At 30.3% G+C, this 15,906-nt stretch overlaps 3 protein-coding genes across 6 annotated transcripts in view; all 3 read left to right on the top strand.

The window, feature by feature from the left end:
• Positions 1 to 570: 570 nt before the first annotated feature.
• Positions 571 to 3,250, top strand: LOC141457181 (uncharacterized). Its single transcript, XM_074133806.1, has 4 exons — positions 571 to 731; positions 862 to 1,109; positions 2,125 to 2,525; positions 2,616 to 3,250. The coding sequence occupies exons 1-3, from the start codon at positions 719 to 721 to the stop codon at positions 2,347 to 2,349; spliced, it is 486 nt and encodes a 161-aa protein (XP_073989907.1). The 5' UTR covers positions 571 to 718; the 3' UTR covers positions 2,350 to 2,525; positions 2,616 to 3,250.
• A 1,500-nt stretch (positions 3,251 to 4,750) lies between these two features.
• Positions 4,751 to 5,791, top strand: Ho (Heme oxygenase). 2 transcript variants are annotated; one of them, XM_074133805.1, is made up of 2 exons: positions 4,751 to 5,008; positions 5,083 to 5,791. In XM_074133805.1, the coding sequence occupies exons 1-2, from the start codon at positions 4,909 to 4,911 to the stop codon at positions 5,703 to 5,705; spliced, it is 723 nt and encodes a 240-aa protein (XP_073989906.1). In that variant the 5' UTR covers positions 4,751 to 4,908; the 3' UTR covers positions 5,706 to 5,791. The 2 variants fall into 2 exon arrangements, with proteins under 2 accessions (XP_073989906.1, XP_073989905.1); XM_074133804.1 differs by having other exon boundaries at positions 4,754 to 5,008; positions 5,074 to 5,791.
• A 1,386-nt stretch (positions 5,792 to 7,177) lies between these two features.
• Positions 7,178 to 15,906, top strand: part of LOC141457178 (uncharacterized) — an 18,234-nt gene continuing 9,505 nt past the window's right edge. For 2 of the 3 annotated variants that reach the window (XM_074133801.1, XM_074133803.1), the window contains exons 1-8: positions 7,178 to 7,372; positions 8,599 to 8,739; positions 9,762 to 9,896; positions 10,824 to 11,003; positions 11,084 to 11,236; positions 12,200 to 12,328; positions 13,525 to 13,658; positions 14,549 to 14,756. In XM_074133801.1, the coding sequence (XP_073989902.1) occupies positions 7,178 to 7,372; positions 8,599 to 8,739; positions 9,762 to 9,896; positions 10,824 to 11,003; positions 11,084 to 11,236; positions 12,200 to 12,328; positions 13,525 to 13,658; positions 14,549 to 14,756 (1,275 nt within the window). The remainder of the gene's footprint in view (positions 7,373 to 8,598; positions 8,740 to 9,761; positions 9,897 to 10,823; positions 11,004 to 11,083; positions 11,237 to 12,199; positions 12,329 to 13,524; positions 13,659 to 14,548; positions 14,757 to 15,906) is intronic. The other variant, XM_074133802.1, reaches the window with a different exon arrangement.

Below are 15,906 nucleotides of genomic sequence, written 5' to 3'. Positions count from 1 at the left end.
GAATGTTTTTTTGTTAATGGTGCGTCCGTCAACATCCGTAGTCATTGGCGCCCGAAGCTTCTTTCGGTGCACTGCCGTCATCCGGACAGTGTCCTCTCGTTACAAATAACATTTTCCATTGCTGGACAGAGAGCTGTAACTAGGTAGGGAAAATCTAAGGGCTTGTAGCTGGATTCGAAACTATAATCTTCGCCGTAGGAATGCAGTATTCGCTAACTACTCTGCTATTGCCTTCCCAGGATATGTGATTGTACTTGCTAGTTTTTTGTTTATGTTTAGCTATAACTTTACAAGGAAATACTACTTCTCTTCACAAATGAGAGGAATAGTTATGATCGAGTATATTGGAATGAAGTTAAAAGTATTACAGACATACTAATAAATATTTCTAAATATCAGTGGGAGGGGCAGATAAAATAGCTCTCTTAATTAATACTATTTATTAATTTCGACAATTTATAAATGCAATATTCATTTTATTATTAATATGCAACAATCATTTACATACTCTAATTGAAATATTATCAAAGAATCAAGAATTAAACACAACCAACACAAAACAACACTGAATTAAGCTTTTGTTAGTGGGAGTACAGAACAGAATACATGTTGTTGGCGTACTATAAACAAGCGATAAATGTTTTGTAATTACAATACATTTTGGAAAGAATAATACTATTTTTTTAAATTTTAATTATGGACTGGCAGAAGCTTTATAATGATTGCGATGGGTATGGTATTTAGATGTTTATTACTTAAAAGTATTTAACTGTAGATATTAACCCAGAATCTTTTTAAAATAAATTGGGAAAATAGTTGTGTTAAATGCCCAAAATTAAGTTTCTTGTTTGTCATTTTTAGACCTTAATAACGATGAACTAGAAGCGTCCCTGTGTAAACTGCAGAATCGCAAAGAGGTTTTAGAAGCAAAATTATTAGATAAGTGCAATGAATTGAAAAAGTTGTGTTTTGCCGAAGCTGAACTAACCGGTACATTTCCAATTGAAACACCCATTGAGTCTGATGAAAGTCCGCCAAAAATTAGAAGAAGAATTGGTACCATGTTTCCATTCACGGATGAAGTTATAAAGGAGCTATCAAACAGCAACGTTCGTACAAAATTAAATTATTGTTGGTTTAGTAAAGCCATCATATTTGATATTGTTAATGTAAATATGAATAAATAACCAAGGTCAATTAATGTTCAAAAAATAAGTACTAATTGATCTAAGACCGAAGGGCACTGAAAAAACTCCAAGCACCAATGACCTCAAGTGCATTAAATTTAAAATCTCCATAACCCAGAACCTCAAAACATTTCTTATAAACAACCAAATTTTTACTTTAATGTCTAAAAAATTCATTCTCGATGATTTTTGTTAAAATTTTCAACTTTACTTTTTCATTTATTAATGAATCAAAGAGTTACCCAATACAGAGAAAGTAGTGCATTTATTGTGCTTTAAGACCATATGGATCTTGGACACTATTGAGAATCGGGCCAATGTGAATAGAACATATTTTGTTGCATTTGAGCTGCTGAATTTCCTCCCGAAGTTTCGACCTCCCTTCCGTGTACATCCTGCCTATTAGGTAAAAACAAACATACTTGAAAGTATAAATAATTACATATTCGGGTAGGTCTGAGCGTGAGTTCATGCGGTAACTTGCTTACTCGTACAAGTCGGTGACGTAAGAGAAGTCGAAGTCTACATCAAAGTGATTGATCCTACCTCAGATGGTGGATGATAGTCCAAAAGTGGTCAGTGGTGCAGTGAACTTGCGCGCTACGACGGATAAAATCAGTTATTATCCAGCACTGCGAACGTAGCAACATTTTCAATAAATCTATTAATTCAAAATCCGCTAGAGTCGAAGTAATGTAGTTCACTACTTACTTCCAATGAAACCATTTTGTATGTTGAAAGTTTTCTTTCTTATTTTACTTTTATTTTTACATTTGCTTTAGAACTAGGTATGTGTTGCTTAAATATTGAAGCTTTGTAAAATTATTAAAGATGCAATAAATTTGCTGAAATGAGATTTAAAAGGATGTTTTTATTATTCGTCCGCTTCTCATAATCTGATTAGGAATTCGCTAAAAATAAATTTGTCTTACTGCAGGTGTTAGGCGTGACTCCTCTGCCTCCAAGAAATAGCCCCAAAAGGAAGATACCATGGGGACGTACTTTATCACTGTCTCAGCCTACCAAATTAACTTCTGGAGAACTTTCAGTAACTACTTCGCAGCAACAATCTCAGCAACAAAGACATACGTGGGCTTCTGGACAACCAACAACACGAACTCGTTTTTTAAAATCAAAATTTAACGTAGCCAAGAAATGGTAGTTCTAAATGCCTTGATTGTGAAAGGCAAATGCTATTTTATTTTTGACTAGTCTTAAAAGACCAAAGACCATATATTAATTTTGAAATATAACATTAAAGGTTTCTATTTTAAATTTCGGCATTCCAGTGATTGTATATTTAGTGCAAGAATATTGTTATGGAATAATGAGACATTAGTGAGTATCTAAATAACAAACTGATAGTTTATGATTATTTATTCATAATAAAGAAAAATTAATCCATTTTATATTGTTTTCTGATTTAAGTGCTGTCGGAGTCCAATTACAAAGAGGATTATTATTTGAGCAATATTTACATACAACCATGGAATTCATTGAAGGATAGATTGATCTTCTTTTTTTAAAAGTTTCCTATTGTGCGTTTTCAACAGTCATTAAAACCTTAATTATTCTTTGAATGTCAAATGTTCTTAAATATAGTACATATTTACAAAATTGTGATAATTTTAATTTGGCAGTTGCGCTGTACCGTAAGAAATAAGTTCTACGAAGTTAAAGTGTTGGAAGAATAGTTTATAAGAATGCATAACTTAGGGTATTTTAAGCCTCAATGTATTTGTGCTTAATACTGGACTAATTATTAAATGTTATCATAAGAAATGTCTTATTTCCTAATAATAAGCAGAAAATTTGTGTTCATTATTTATGTACTTAATTGATGAATTTCTCGTATTATATATAGATTTTAAATTCTTTTAATTGATCTCAATTTTACGATGAGTTTTTTTTTCACAAATTCTTGCCCAGACTTAAATCTCATATTATTAGTTTATTTAACTGAAAATTGTTAAATGCTAACCTTTTTTTGGGTATAACCGATTTTTCTGATAAGAACATAAAGAATAGTAACATTGAAATAATATGCATCTCTCAACAAATATTCAAGAGTTTTATAGAAATTTTTCTGCAGTTTTTCATTAAGCAAATAATTACCAATATTTGGGCTGTAAAATGTTACATCCACCTTACTGCTCAATATACAACATATAGTACAAAAATTATAAGATAAATATGTTTACTAATAATTTCAGTATGATGTTCTTTTTTGTAAGTGTAAATCATTGCTTTCGTTGGAAACTGCAGAATAAATCGTCTACTTAATTAAGAGTCACTTTAATGTTAATTTATAGCACGTTTTATTTTATTTTTGACTATTATTTATATTAATCTTTATTAAATTACCTATTTTTACAATCACAGTTTTAAAATTTTTGTTATATATTATAATTAATATTGCACTTGCATTTCCTTTTAATAAACAAACTAGTGATTTATATATCCTGAAACTTAAAGGAAAAATACAAATCAGCAAACATATTTTATAATAAAAAGTTTAATAAGCTATTTTATTTAATAAAATAGAAAAGATATGAAATTACTTTTATAAGTGTATACTTTACAAATTAAGAGAAATTGTAATTATAATTTCATCAAAACCAAGTAACCTGGAATTAATTTTAACAGAAAACATAATTAAATTGAAAAAATAGACTTATATTTCTATGTAAAAGTATTTTTATGTAATTTAATGTAAAACTTAAATAAATAATATGCTTTTATAAATTTGTGATATTCTATTATATTTAAAACCTTATGCCATATTTTTCTTTATAGAAACTTTTTTCAGAAAAAAAAAAATTAATGATTTTAAACTTGGATATAAACAAAAATAGATTCTCGAAATTACCTAATGAACAACCAAATTCATTGAAAGGGAAAGCTCTAATTTGACCCTAATTATATCGCTTTGAGTAGAAGCATTATCTGGCTCATTTTTGGTGAATCCCAATTTTTTAATCACGGAATGCGCATATTTGACAAGTAATCAATCGCTGGTGTCTTTTAGAATTTGAGCATTCTTTAGTAATGCATTTTCTTTATGTAGTGATGACGCTGAAGCTTTTAGTATTCACCGATGCTAAACCACTGGTAGCTGAACAAAAGACATTGACTTCATTAAGTTTCCTTTTTAACTTTAATCCTTTCGGCTATAAATCATTGGAAGTATGTTGGTAGATACTTATTTTTACAGGAATGCATTATAACTCTTAATGAAAGAAAATAAATGAATTCTCTTCATATGCCAGAACAATCAGTTCTACCTTTAAGCTGACGAATTCATGACAATATTAGCACTAGGCAGAATACAAGTTTGACATAATCAATTTCATTAAAATGATTTCAAAGTTGACAAAAGCGTAAGTATAAAACATAATATACTTATAATAATATAATAGAATATCACTATTTTGTAAAAAAAAATGATATTAAATGTTACGCTTTTAAATTGCATCAATAAATGTGGGAGAGGCACCGACTTCTATTATCGATAGTGCTGAAACTTCTTTCTTTGTTAATACTCTTCTTACACGGCTACTCCTAAAAAAAAAAAAACAAAATTTTATCACCGTCGTATACATAGGTTATAAGAGCCAGGTTACAGAACAGATAGTCCCAAACAAATAATGATAGCTAGTGTTATTTTACTAATAGAAATCCCCTTAACATTTTTGTGATTTAATTGTCACCTGTAAAGATAATGGAAACCGAAAACATCCCTTTTAATAAAATTTTAAGAAGAGAGACCAGAGACATTCATTCTGTTAGTGATGCTTTAGTTAATGCTAAACTAGCTATTTGTAAGTTGCAAAATTATTTTATTTAATTATTTACGAATAGGTTATAATTTTTTTATTCTCTTTAGCATTTTCAGATAAAGATGTTTGGGCTGAGGGTTTGTTGATTTTTTACGAAATTTTCCGTTTCTTGGAACAAGCTATGTCTGCAAATAAAGAAAGTAATCTGTGTAAGATGTATGTGAATGGCATGGAGAGGACTTCAGCATTTGAAGAAGATCTAAAATTTTATTTAGGGGATGACTGGAAAAAAAACTATACTGTCAGGGAATCAGTAGCAAAATACTTATCCCATTTAAAGGAATTAGAAAGCACTAATACTGACCTACTTATAGCATATGTTTATCACTTGTATATGGGACTTTTGTCTGGAGGACAAATTCTAAGAAAAAAGAGAGAGATAGGAAAACGATTACTTGTAAATAGTAAGGATTCCAACACAAAAGGTAACGCAGTTACAGATTTTGGTAACCTAAACATACATGACTTAAAACAAAAAATTGTAGATAATGTTAATTCTATCGCTGATTCACTTGACGAAGACACTAAGTTTAAAATTATCGTTGAAAGTAGAATGGTTTTCAAATTAAACAACGAAATAGTTAAAAGCATTGAAGGCACTAATGTTATTTTACTAAAAAAAGTATTCATTTTTTCTGTAATTGTTTTGATAATATTCATGTTATGGAAACTTGTATAATTGAAAATTTGTCAGTAATGTCTAGTGCTTTATGAAGTTACCATTACAAATGTGTTTGTTAAACAAAGTAAAATAATTTTATTTTATACTAGTTTTTCTTGCTTACATCCTTTAAAATAAAGTAAAATTTTCAATTCACGAACGCTTTCTTTACCAGAGTAATTACTTCAGTTGGAAGTAAAAATTTAGAATAATCCTGAATCCCACGAATATTAAATAAAATAATGTACAGTAGGGGAAGGAGGTGTAAGTCTGTGATATTACGTGAGAATAGATGAACGATTGTAAAAAGAAATTGGAAAAGCAAAAAAAAAGTCAAAGCTCCGCTAACCTTTCAAATAAATTCCTTCACTTTAAGAGTCAGAATATATCAGGGTTCAGATCTAATAGATTACCCATTAAGCAATCTTTAAATGAGCTGTACGATTCCAATCCCCATATAAGATGTTTGAAGAATAAGAGCCGATTGCGGTGTATCTAGCCATCTAAGGAAATCAGCTTATGGTCAGGATAGGCAACGAATTTGAGACTTGTCCTGGTAAGAAAAAACGAAAAGAGAAGTGCAGCTTCAAATATGAAAAAACCTGCTGACTTGCTTAGTCAGCGACGTGGGGTTCTTAAGAGTTGCAGTGCTTATTCTGACCAAATCAGAAGATAGCCTGCTTACTCTGCCCGACAATTTTTGTTGCAGGTTTTGCTTATAACTGAAAAATAGACACACCTGTGTTGAAGAGACACTCATGCTGTGCCGTTGGAAGATATAGGTTTCTTAATCTGGGCGTTTTCAGCACAGCATAGTTATATTTAAAAATAGAAGCTTACTATATTTACTAAAGATTTTCTTCAATTGATAGGTCAGTTGGAGTGAGACATGTAACATTAGCAACCTTCCTAAAGTGGATTGTGTACCATGCGTTCTTTTTACCAATACTGTTATATAAAGTAAAATTTCATTTGAAGAATATGTAACAATGAAAATGAAGAAGACAGAAACAACTAGCTAAAAAAATCTTCCTACATGTTATTCATCTGTTGCATCCGAATTCATTTATTTCGCAGAGATGTTCTTATATTATTTTAATTTGAACGCAGATAACTGAAACTTAAAAACACTAGCAATAAATCTCATGGAAATGTGTGGTGCAATTATTTGAGCTAAAAATTATTTTAATTTAGAATTACTTGTTTCCAACTTGAAAGTGCACAAGAAGAAAGAATAATGCGAATTTCACTTATTTTATTTTTCAATTTCAATTATTTTTTAATTTTTGTCGAGCTTTTGACCTAGGTACTAAGTCATTATTTGGCACTATCCTTCCTTCCTTCTGACTAATGAATCAGTCTCCAAAAACAACGAACGATTAAATATGCATAGTAACACATGTTTTTATTTTTAATTAACACAACTACGTATAAGAATCATTATTCACGGCTTTTAGTCAAAACTATTGTATATAAGATAGAATTTAGACATGATTCAAAATCACGAAGACCCACTGGAAGAATATCAATGCATTTTCTATAACTCCCCATTCCGATGGATTGATATTCTGAATATAAATAACCTGAAAGTATTGACGATTATTGGACAGAATCTGGCTTCTTTAGAGGGTGTTGAAAGGCTACGCAACCTCACTGAATTCTGGATGGTTGAGTGTTCACTGAAGGTGTGTATTACTGCTTAATAATTTTTATAAAAATAAATCTGTAGCATTGAAGCGTTCCATTTCACCAGTTATTCTTATTCTTCTAATCAGTTGAACGTTTAGGTAGTTTTAACTATTGAGATAGATTATGTTCATGTTTTGCTTTTGCCTACTTTGATTTCTCATCTGTAAAAAATTAATAAAAGAATTAGTAGCATATGGTTAAACATAATATATTTCGCAATAAAAGAAAGAATATTAAAAATATTCTTGAATTTTGAAGTTAAAACTATAGCCATAAACAATTTACAATTGATCCCCTGTATACTTCAAAAAATAATAGAATATACTGAAATTAACAAAACATTATGACTTCTGATTTATTATTCTCTCGTTTTAGAACGTAGCCATTAAACTATAAAAGCATAATCGTGTCTACAAAAAAAAACCAAAAAAAAAACCACAAACTTCTATGTATTCCTACCATTACGAAAAAACAAACACAAGAGTGTTTCTCCTAAGTCCTAAAGTTTAGTTGGCTTTAACGATATGTAATGATTTATTAGGATTTTAATAGTTCAGAATAAGCTCTTCAAAGCGATAATATTTAAAGAGTAACATGTACGTATAGTTTCCAATTAAGTATCTATTGAAATATATTCTTATTTCGAAGCTCACATAATTAATTGCACATATTACTAATATAAGGAAGGACGAAAGGACATCTTTATAAAATAAAATAAATGGAGAAATAAAAAAAAAAAAGTAACAGTTATCTGGTATAATATTAGCCTCATAAGAATCAAAATTATAGGGTGCAAAATACATTTATTATGCATAGTGGATCGTTTTAACTAGTTTTTAAGCTTACATGACCAGCACTTTCACTCTAAACACCCTAAATACGAAAGGAACGGTCCAAAGTTTATTTTATCACAAATTATTGTTTAGTTAAGGTTTTCTTCAATTTTTTCACTTTAGCAAGTATCTGGTTAGTTCAGTAAGTCATTATTTTTGAGCAATGTATATCGGATCTGAATTAGACAGAAAACCTTTTTTTATGCATAAGCTCTACTTAAATTGTGAATAAAATACTTGAAATTTAAATGTTACAGCCAATTAAAAAAAAAAAAAAAAAAATCTAAATTCAATAGTGATTAGTGACATCGTCTTAAAGAAATATAAATTAAAAAGGTATAAAGTGTAATAATAAAATATTTAAACTAATGCATTATAATTTTTTATAGAATGCTAATTTGATAATAAGATGTGAAAATCTAGAAAAATTGTATTTGTACAATAATATGTTGACATCAATTCCCAGAGTCAATCGATTAAAAAAATTGCAGGTTCTATCTGTTTCTGGAAATTATTTGAATTGTATTCATGTAAGTAGATTTATTATGACATTGTAAATCCAGATATAAATAAAAAGTCATCTGTTCTTATTGTACTAATGTGTTAGATCAACAAATCAAACTGAAAATATGGAGAGAAACATTAATGAATATAGAATTATTACATACAGGCTTTCTTTCGTTGAAAACCACGTCACAGAATGGTATATTTTGACGTTCCGCCTAATTACATAATGTTCTGAACTAGTTTTGGAGATGGGAAAGATCTGTCGGTTGCTAATATTGATTTCCAATGAAAGCAGAGATAGAAAAGGAGATATTTTACGAAGGGACAATAATAAAATAAGTAAAACGCATAAACTAGCTTCTTTTATACGTTTTTTATAATAGAACTAGAAATTCATTGTTTCCAATAATATCTCGGGAGACTTCGAGAATACCATGGGAATCCCACCATGGTATTAGCCTCAATATTATTAATGAATAATCAACATTTAATAGTACTGAATGCAGCAGTTAAAAGAGCCAAGAAGAGAATGGAAAAGTTCCTCATGGGACACTTAAATCTTAACTTTTCATTACGTGTTTGCTGACAATGCAATACTTGAAATACTCAACGTTAATGAATCTTCTGCATAATTCGACGACCTTAAATCTGATAAGGAAGATCAATGAGTATCCGGCAAAGTGGATAAACAACACCACGGATAAGAATTATCTGAATAAACAGCGAAGTAATAAGTGCGAGTGAAAAATTGATTAATCATTTGCATAAAAATGGTCTGCAATTGTGTCGGTTAAGTACCTGTTATCTGAGATTGTCCGTCCACTATGGCACACATTTTTGCAAGCATTTTGTTGGAAAGAAGATTTACATCAAAACTGACCTGAAGTGGGGAATCTCGAAAACCTGAAACATTGATTTTATTGTAGTTGAAATTTAATCAAATAGATTTCATTTTTAAAAATTACTACTTTTTAAAAACTAAATATTTTAATTGCTTTCTAATTCTTTGAAGACTAAGAATTTTTTTTTTCGTGTTCCAATTTAGAACATTTCTTGCTCAGAAGAACTTAAAGAACTCGATTTAGCCAACAATTATATTACTGAAATTGGAACTACCCTGATGAATTGTGACAAGCTAGAATATTTAAATTTAGCTGGGAATCCAATAAAGGATATATTTGTAAGATTTTTTTTGTTTTTCTTCTTAAGGTTTCTCACTATTGGCTGGTTTCCTTTAGCTTTTTTACCACAATCTTTTGCTTTAAGTTGCGCAGTCTTTTGCCAGATCTTCCGCAGGTCCATTCCATCGACCATCATACAGCAAATCATATTTTTCATCACTATCTAAGGTAATCTTTTTGGCTCTACCGTCCTTAAATATCTGAACCACGCTAGGAGCTTGACTTTTACGAACGTCAGGTTGCTCTTTTTTACACCCTTGCTCTTTCTTAGATAGTCGTTCATAACTCTTCTCGTTTCGAACACTCTACTAAACTCCACCATAAGTCTATTTCTATTTCAGAAGTCACTCGCGTTGTCCAAAACCCAAGTTTCCATACAGATTATAGAGGTGCAATACTCTGGAAAACTGATTAGAAGATCAGCCTTTTGGTGTCGAACAAGTATTTGCTCTAGAGCAGAGGTTTAATACATTCTTCCCCTTTATATTCTGCTTTGAGAATCTTTCCTTTTCCACTGTTAATCCTAAGAGTATCCTCGTATTTATCACATTAACTGGCTCTCTCCATTAATATTATGTTTTCTACTTATAATCCAACTTCCATTTAAAGCAGAAAAGTGCTTTCATCGTCTTATCGAAGTTTATGTCCAGTTCCCACTTTTAAATCAAATTTCTCGGATCACAACCATCTTCATATTCTGCAATCTTCATTCCCACTTCATTTTCCATGTCCTGAGAGCAACATTAAAGAATATTTTTAAAAAATTTGGCTTCATACAACATGATCTGATGTAATTAATGTCTTTGATTTAATAATAAATGGCAACGAAACTTTCGCAATCTAGAGAGTCTTGTGATGCGTTGCTTATCAATAATAATAATTGAAAATTAATTATTTTACCGAGATTTTCTGTTTATTTAATGTAGAGTACTCAACAATTGAGATGTTTACCTTCTCTGAAGGTTCTCCAACTGTATGATCCTTTATATCGCATTACACCCATCATTAAATTCGTCAACTATCGACTATTTGTGATTGAAAATGTTCCTAGACTACAGTCATTAGATGGTTTCAGAATTTATCGCGAGGAGGCTGCAAATGTCTCCGTAAGTATAATTGATTGGTTTTTCAAATGGTTTTTTATAAATTTCTAGATTGTTCAAGATATGTTATGTTTATTTCCTAGAGTTATTTCGCTTCAAAAGACATCTACTATAGTGTTCAGCATCACAACGTTGTTCACATATATTTTAGTGAAATGATTGACAGAAGTTATGAACACTATCAGAAACTAAAAAGAATTTTAGAACGGATATTTAAGGCACAACTGTTAAAGAAGGTTATTATTTTTTTATATTTTATATATATTATTTTTGCCTTTCTTCTGATTTAATAAACAAAGCGCTCTTAAGATACTACATCAGGATAAAAATAAATTAACCTTTGCTTTCTTACAAGATATTTTAAAGGTATTCAACATAAAAAAGGATCACCTCCTATCTGGAGGATTGGTAAAGTACACAACTAGGCAAAATATCAAATTTGATTTTTTTCAAAATGATTTAAGACGCGTCAACATCTGAGGTTATTAGCGCTCGGAGCATTTTTCAGTACACTGCTGGCCTCCGGACAGTGTTCTTGTTACATACAACACCGTCCATCACTGGACAGTGAGCTGTAAGAAGCTCCTAGGATGAGAAAATCTAAGGGACAGCAAATTTGGAATATTCTATGATTTACTAATCTTGAGTAATTCCAATGTAACATAAATAGTTGTACCAATGCAATACTTATTAATTAAACTTTTTGTAATGTGTTTTATTAATGATCTTTATGATATGAAAAAAAATATTAAAAAATTACTTTTAACAAATAAAAAAGGAAATGTCAATTATTCTTTTAGCAATTTTAAGATGATTATTACTGACTAAATAATGAAGCATTCGCTATTTAGCTACTATTTATAACTATCCTCAATTTCTGAAGATGATGGGTGAATAACTATTAAAATCTCATTGGAACGAAGCCCTAAAAATTTTCGCAAGTAGGGCGTGGCAGCCACAGTTTCCGTTTTATTACTACTTTCCCCTTTCACTACTTCTGACAATTCCTACAATCCTGAACAAACATTTATTTCAAGTCGGTCTGAATGTGTGACCAGGTGACCAAGTTTTTTACTAATGAGTTTATTTTTTCGTAAAGATTAGTGACTACTACGGATATTGTGAACCGACCTAAATAAATTTCGAGATTTACTTGTTAGGAAAAAAGATATATTTAACTTTTCTTTACAAAATCCCAGGAAGAAAAAAATAAAAATAAGTTAATGAGGACTGAAACTGATAAAGAATTGGAAAGGCTAGCAGACGATATCAAGGCATGGGAAACAAATAATGAAAACTGGTATGAGAAAGTTGAAAATGAAATGCAGGTTTGATAATAATAATTAATTTTTAACTCGTAGATTAGACAAAGAAAGCCGGATTCAGATATCTGGGTAGGGATGCATTAGCTCCAAGGAATGGTTTTTCTTGGTTAGATGGCTTCCTCAGAGATAGACTTACTAAGAAATGCAGTTTTGTTAACAATGTTTCTTCTAAGCTGTGCATGAGAAAAAGATGGAAGGGACAGACAGTGGTAATTGCACTGGACTCATACGCAGAACCCCGGGTTTGAGTAAAGCTGCTCATTCTTAGATCTCCTCTTTCCATAAGCCCCAAAATCACACTATTCGGTGATATAAAGAGTTATCTGTAACAAGAAAACACTCCTCTAACAGCACTGAAGAAGGCTTCAGGTACCAAACAACTCTGATGTTGAACAAGAAAGAAAGAAAAATCAGGAAAGAGAGGAATCCATTTTTTGTGATATCAGAAGCCTGATAGATTCAGTTGGGCCTGAAGTCCAACACTCCAAGCTAATTAGTTAATTGGGTTTAGCTATTTAAACTCAGAGAGGCTTCCGCAACTACCCGTAGATAAATAAAAATACATAAATTCCCTGGGTGGGAAGGGGTTCATGCAATAGAAAGATATAACAACATAACCTTGTATTGGAATCAGGAGAGCGCTATCCCATTCGATAGCAATGGTGCCACTAAGGCTTCATCTAAACTCCTAAAAGACCGAAGACATAGATCAAAAACTCCCAAGGAAATCAGAAAACCAGATTAAATTAAAATAAATTAAGATATTTGAAAATTAAATTTCCAGATATCTTGGAAAAAATCACTTTGTTTGTTCTTCACAAAATTATCTGCAGGGTTATCGTTTAGACTCCCCTACTTCTTAGATAAATTCAATCAATCTATCATAGTAACTTATTTACCTTTGATTTTTTTTTTTTTTTCTAGTGGCACATCGACACCTCAATAGATGCTAATACAATTATTAGCACCCTGTGATTATTATTCTAGGAAATCAGGTTGCCTTTTAAGAAAGTCAACCATTCTTCATTATAATTCTTTCCAGTATCACTCCATAAATTGAGCATTGGGCCCTTGTCACTTTTCCAATATGTAACTAAAACACTCAAATCATACCGTACACTTTATAATTTTTGAAAATTTTTGGAATTTAAAACATATTAGTGTTCTTTTAATACAAAAAGTGGCACTTTTTTTAACAGATTAGAAGTGAGCTATTACATTTAGAACATCATTATTTTGGAAATGTGAAATTCGTTGATATTAGTTCAGATGACATTATTATGACTTTACTTCATAACATATTGCAAGAATTCATTTGTCCAGGCATTAAAAGGTAAATATATCTACGGTACAAGTTATTTATTCTACGAAGAGTTTTAATTACAAATATCAACTCAACTACCTAATTTTAAAAATAAACGAATGAGACAATAATCAGAAACTGAAATTTCTGTTCTTGGCGTATATTGATCTATGAATCCGAGAAATCTTTTTCAAATTTTTATTAAAAAAAAAAATTCTTGAAAATATATATTGCATACTGTGAGAACTTTTTAAAGAGGCAATACAGGATGGATTCTCCATAAAAACTATAATAAAAATAAAAAGATTTATCACTTTTACCTCTGATTTTATCCGTCGTTACATGCACGTTTTTTCTTTTTCTGTGTGTTTTCGTATTTTCATCTGTCAACCGAATTTAATTCATCAATTTGGTGTAGAGAATTTTACTTAAGTTTTAGTCATACACTACACTTACTGACTTCGGTATTATTCAGCATTGCAGTCTTAATTTCCTATTAATTTATCCACTATTGTTGGCATCTGCTTTCTGAAACTTTGATATGATGGGAGTACCTACTTTAAAAGCTTCGTTTTATTTTATAGAACCTTCAACTGTATTTTAGTGAGGTTCATAAAGAGCTGTAACTTCACGCTTCCCTAAATCGTATCATTTTTCTCATAGTGGACTTCATAATATATAGAAATCAATAATACAAACCCAAGTTTCAAAACAATTTATGTAAATTGCGTCAAAGAGTCTTCTGAGTATCTTTACCAAATTTTCTATAAATTGAATAAGTATTATCATTTGACTCTGCCAAGAAAATATTTTGTTTAAAAAATGGGATCTTAAATAAATTAAACCAATTAATGAAATATAAATTTTTATGCATTTAATTTTAGAAGTACTTACTGCTATTTTGTGTTGCCCTTTTGCAGCTATTTATTAGATAGTCTTCAATTGGATCGAGCCATTCAAGTGATTGATCGAAGAAATTTAATTGAAGGATTGAACATTTTCAAAGCAATGACCACTGATTCATGCCCGAATAGTATTAATTTTTTCATTCTTAACGAACCTGTAGGAGTTGTCGATTCAGCCAACTGGAATGTGAATTATTTGGCAGCACATTTTAATTCAAAGAAGGTATTTCCTACAATTAGTTGCTTCGAATATCACTAAATAAACTAGAAAAGAGTCAACTAATTGGAATATACTAATCTGAAACTTTTGCTTATGCAGAATAATTAATCACAAATAAAATGGTAATCAAATTGCGATTCAGGTTTTGCATTAAACTTCGTATGAAAAAAACTTACACTACTCAGAAAAAGTAGGATTAGAGGGATGAAAATTTCACCTTTACTTTGATCAAACTTGTAAACTGTTTGAATTTGGAATAAATGCATAAAATATGCAATAAAAGAAACAATGTTTATCTAAAATTTTGCTAGAAAATAGAAAACTGGGCCAAAAATTAACAAAACGAAGTTAACGACTTCGAAATGGGAAGATCCGTTTGCATAAAGGAAGGCTTTTTCTTCCTAGAAATCGCACACCGTTTGAAAGAAATATTAGTCTTCTGTAAACAATCAAAACTATCGAAAATTCTAATCGGCAATTTTAAAAATTAAAAATAGACATATTTATCAGTGGCGGTGATGTGATGAACTTTCAGCTAAGATTTCTGAATGTCATCAATAGAACAAAAAAAAAATATTAACCAATCTACAAAGTTTATAAAACAGAAGGTAAACTCTAGCAATGCCTGGCATGATAATATGGAGAACAAGTCACTCCTAAACCAAGATTTCCTAGTATTCTTGGATAATCAGTCTTGAATTCCAGTTCACCGGAAATTCCCAGGGGGTATATTTCGATTACCCTGTCACTTCTTCTCTAAATTTATTAAAACAAAATGGATAATGAATTGTAAAGTACTGCAGGGGTGCAGAACATACGAGCAGCCATATGCAAATGAAAAAAAAATGGAGGATTTACATATGTTAAACAACATGCCCAATTTTCGTTTACCGATTTTTCGAAAAGACTACAATATTATTATTAACTTTCTCTTTCTGGATAACGAAATAATCAATAAAAAATATAACGTTGACAACATTTTTATTTTGAGAAAAAAAAAAAAATTATTGCGAACTTCATGATACCTAAGGGAGAAAATTAGTATGAAAAATTTTGGAAATATTTTTCATTAAAATAATTATTTCAAATTTGAAATAAAGAATTGATCAATGACAGTGGCGTGTCGAAGTGTGAAAAGTAGGTGGTCCGTTGG

This window comes from Rhodnius prolixus, unplaced genomic scaffold (assembly GCF_049639745.1).
Source record: "Rhodnius prolixus isolate KJV_2025 unplaced genomic scaffold, Rpr scaffold_10, whole genome shotgun sequence".
In the NCBI taxonomy this organism is placed as follows: Eukaryota; Metazoa; Arthropoda; class Insecta; order Hemiptera; family Reduviidae; genus Rhodnius; species Rhodnius prolixus.
The sequence above is the reverse complement of the archived record's forward strand: the minus strand, read 5'-3'. Positions and strand labels throughout refer to the sequence as shown.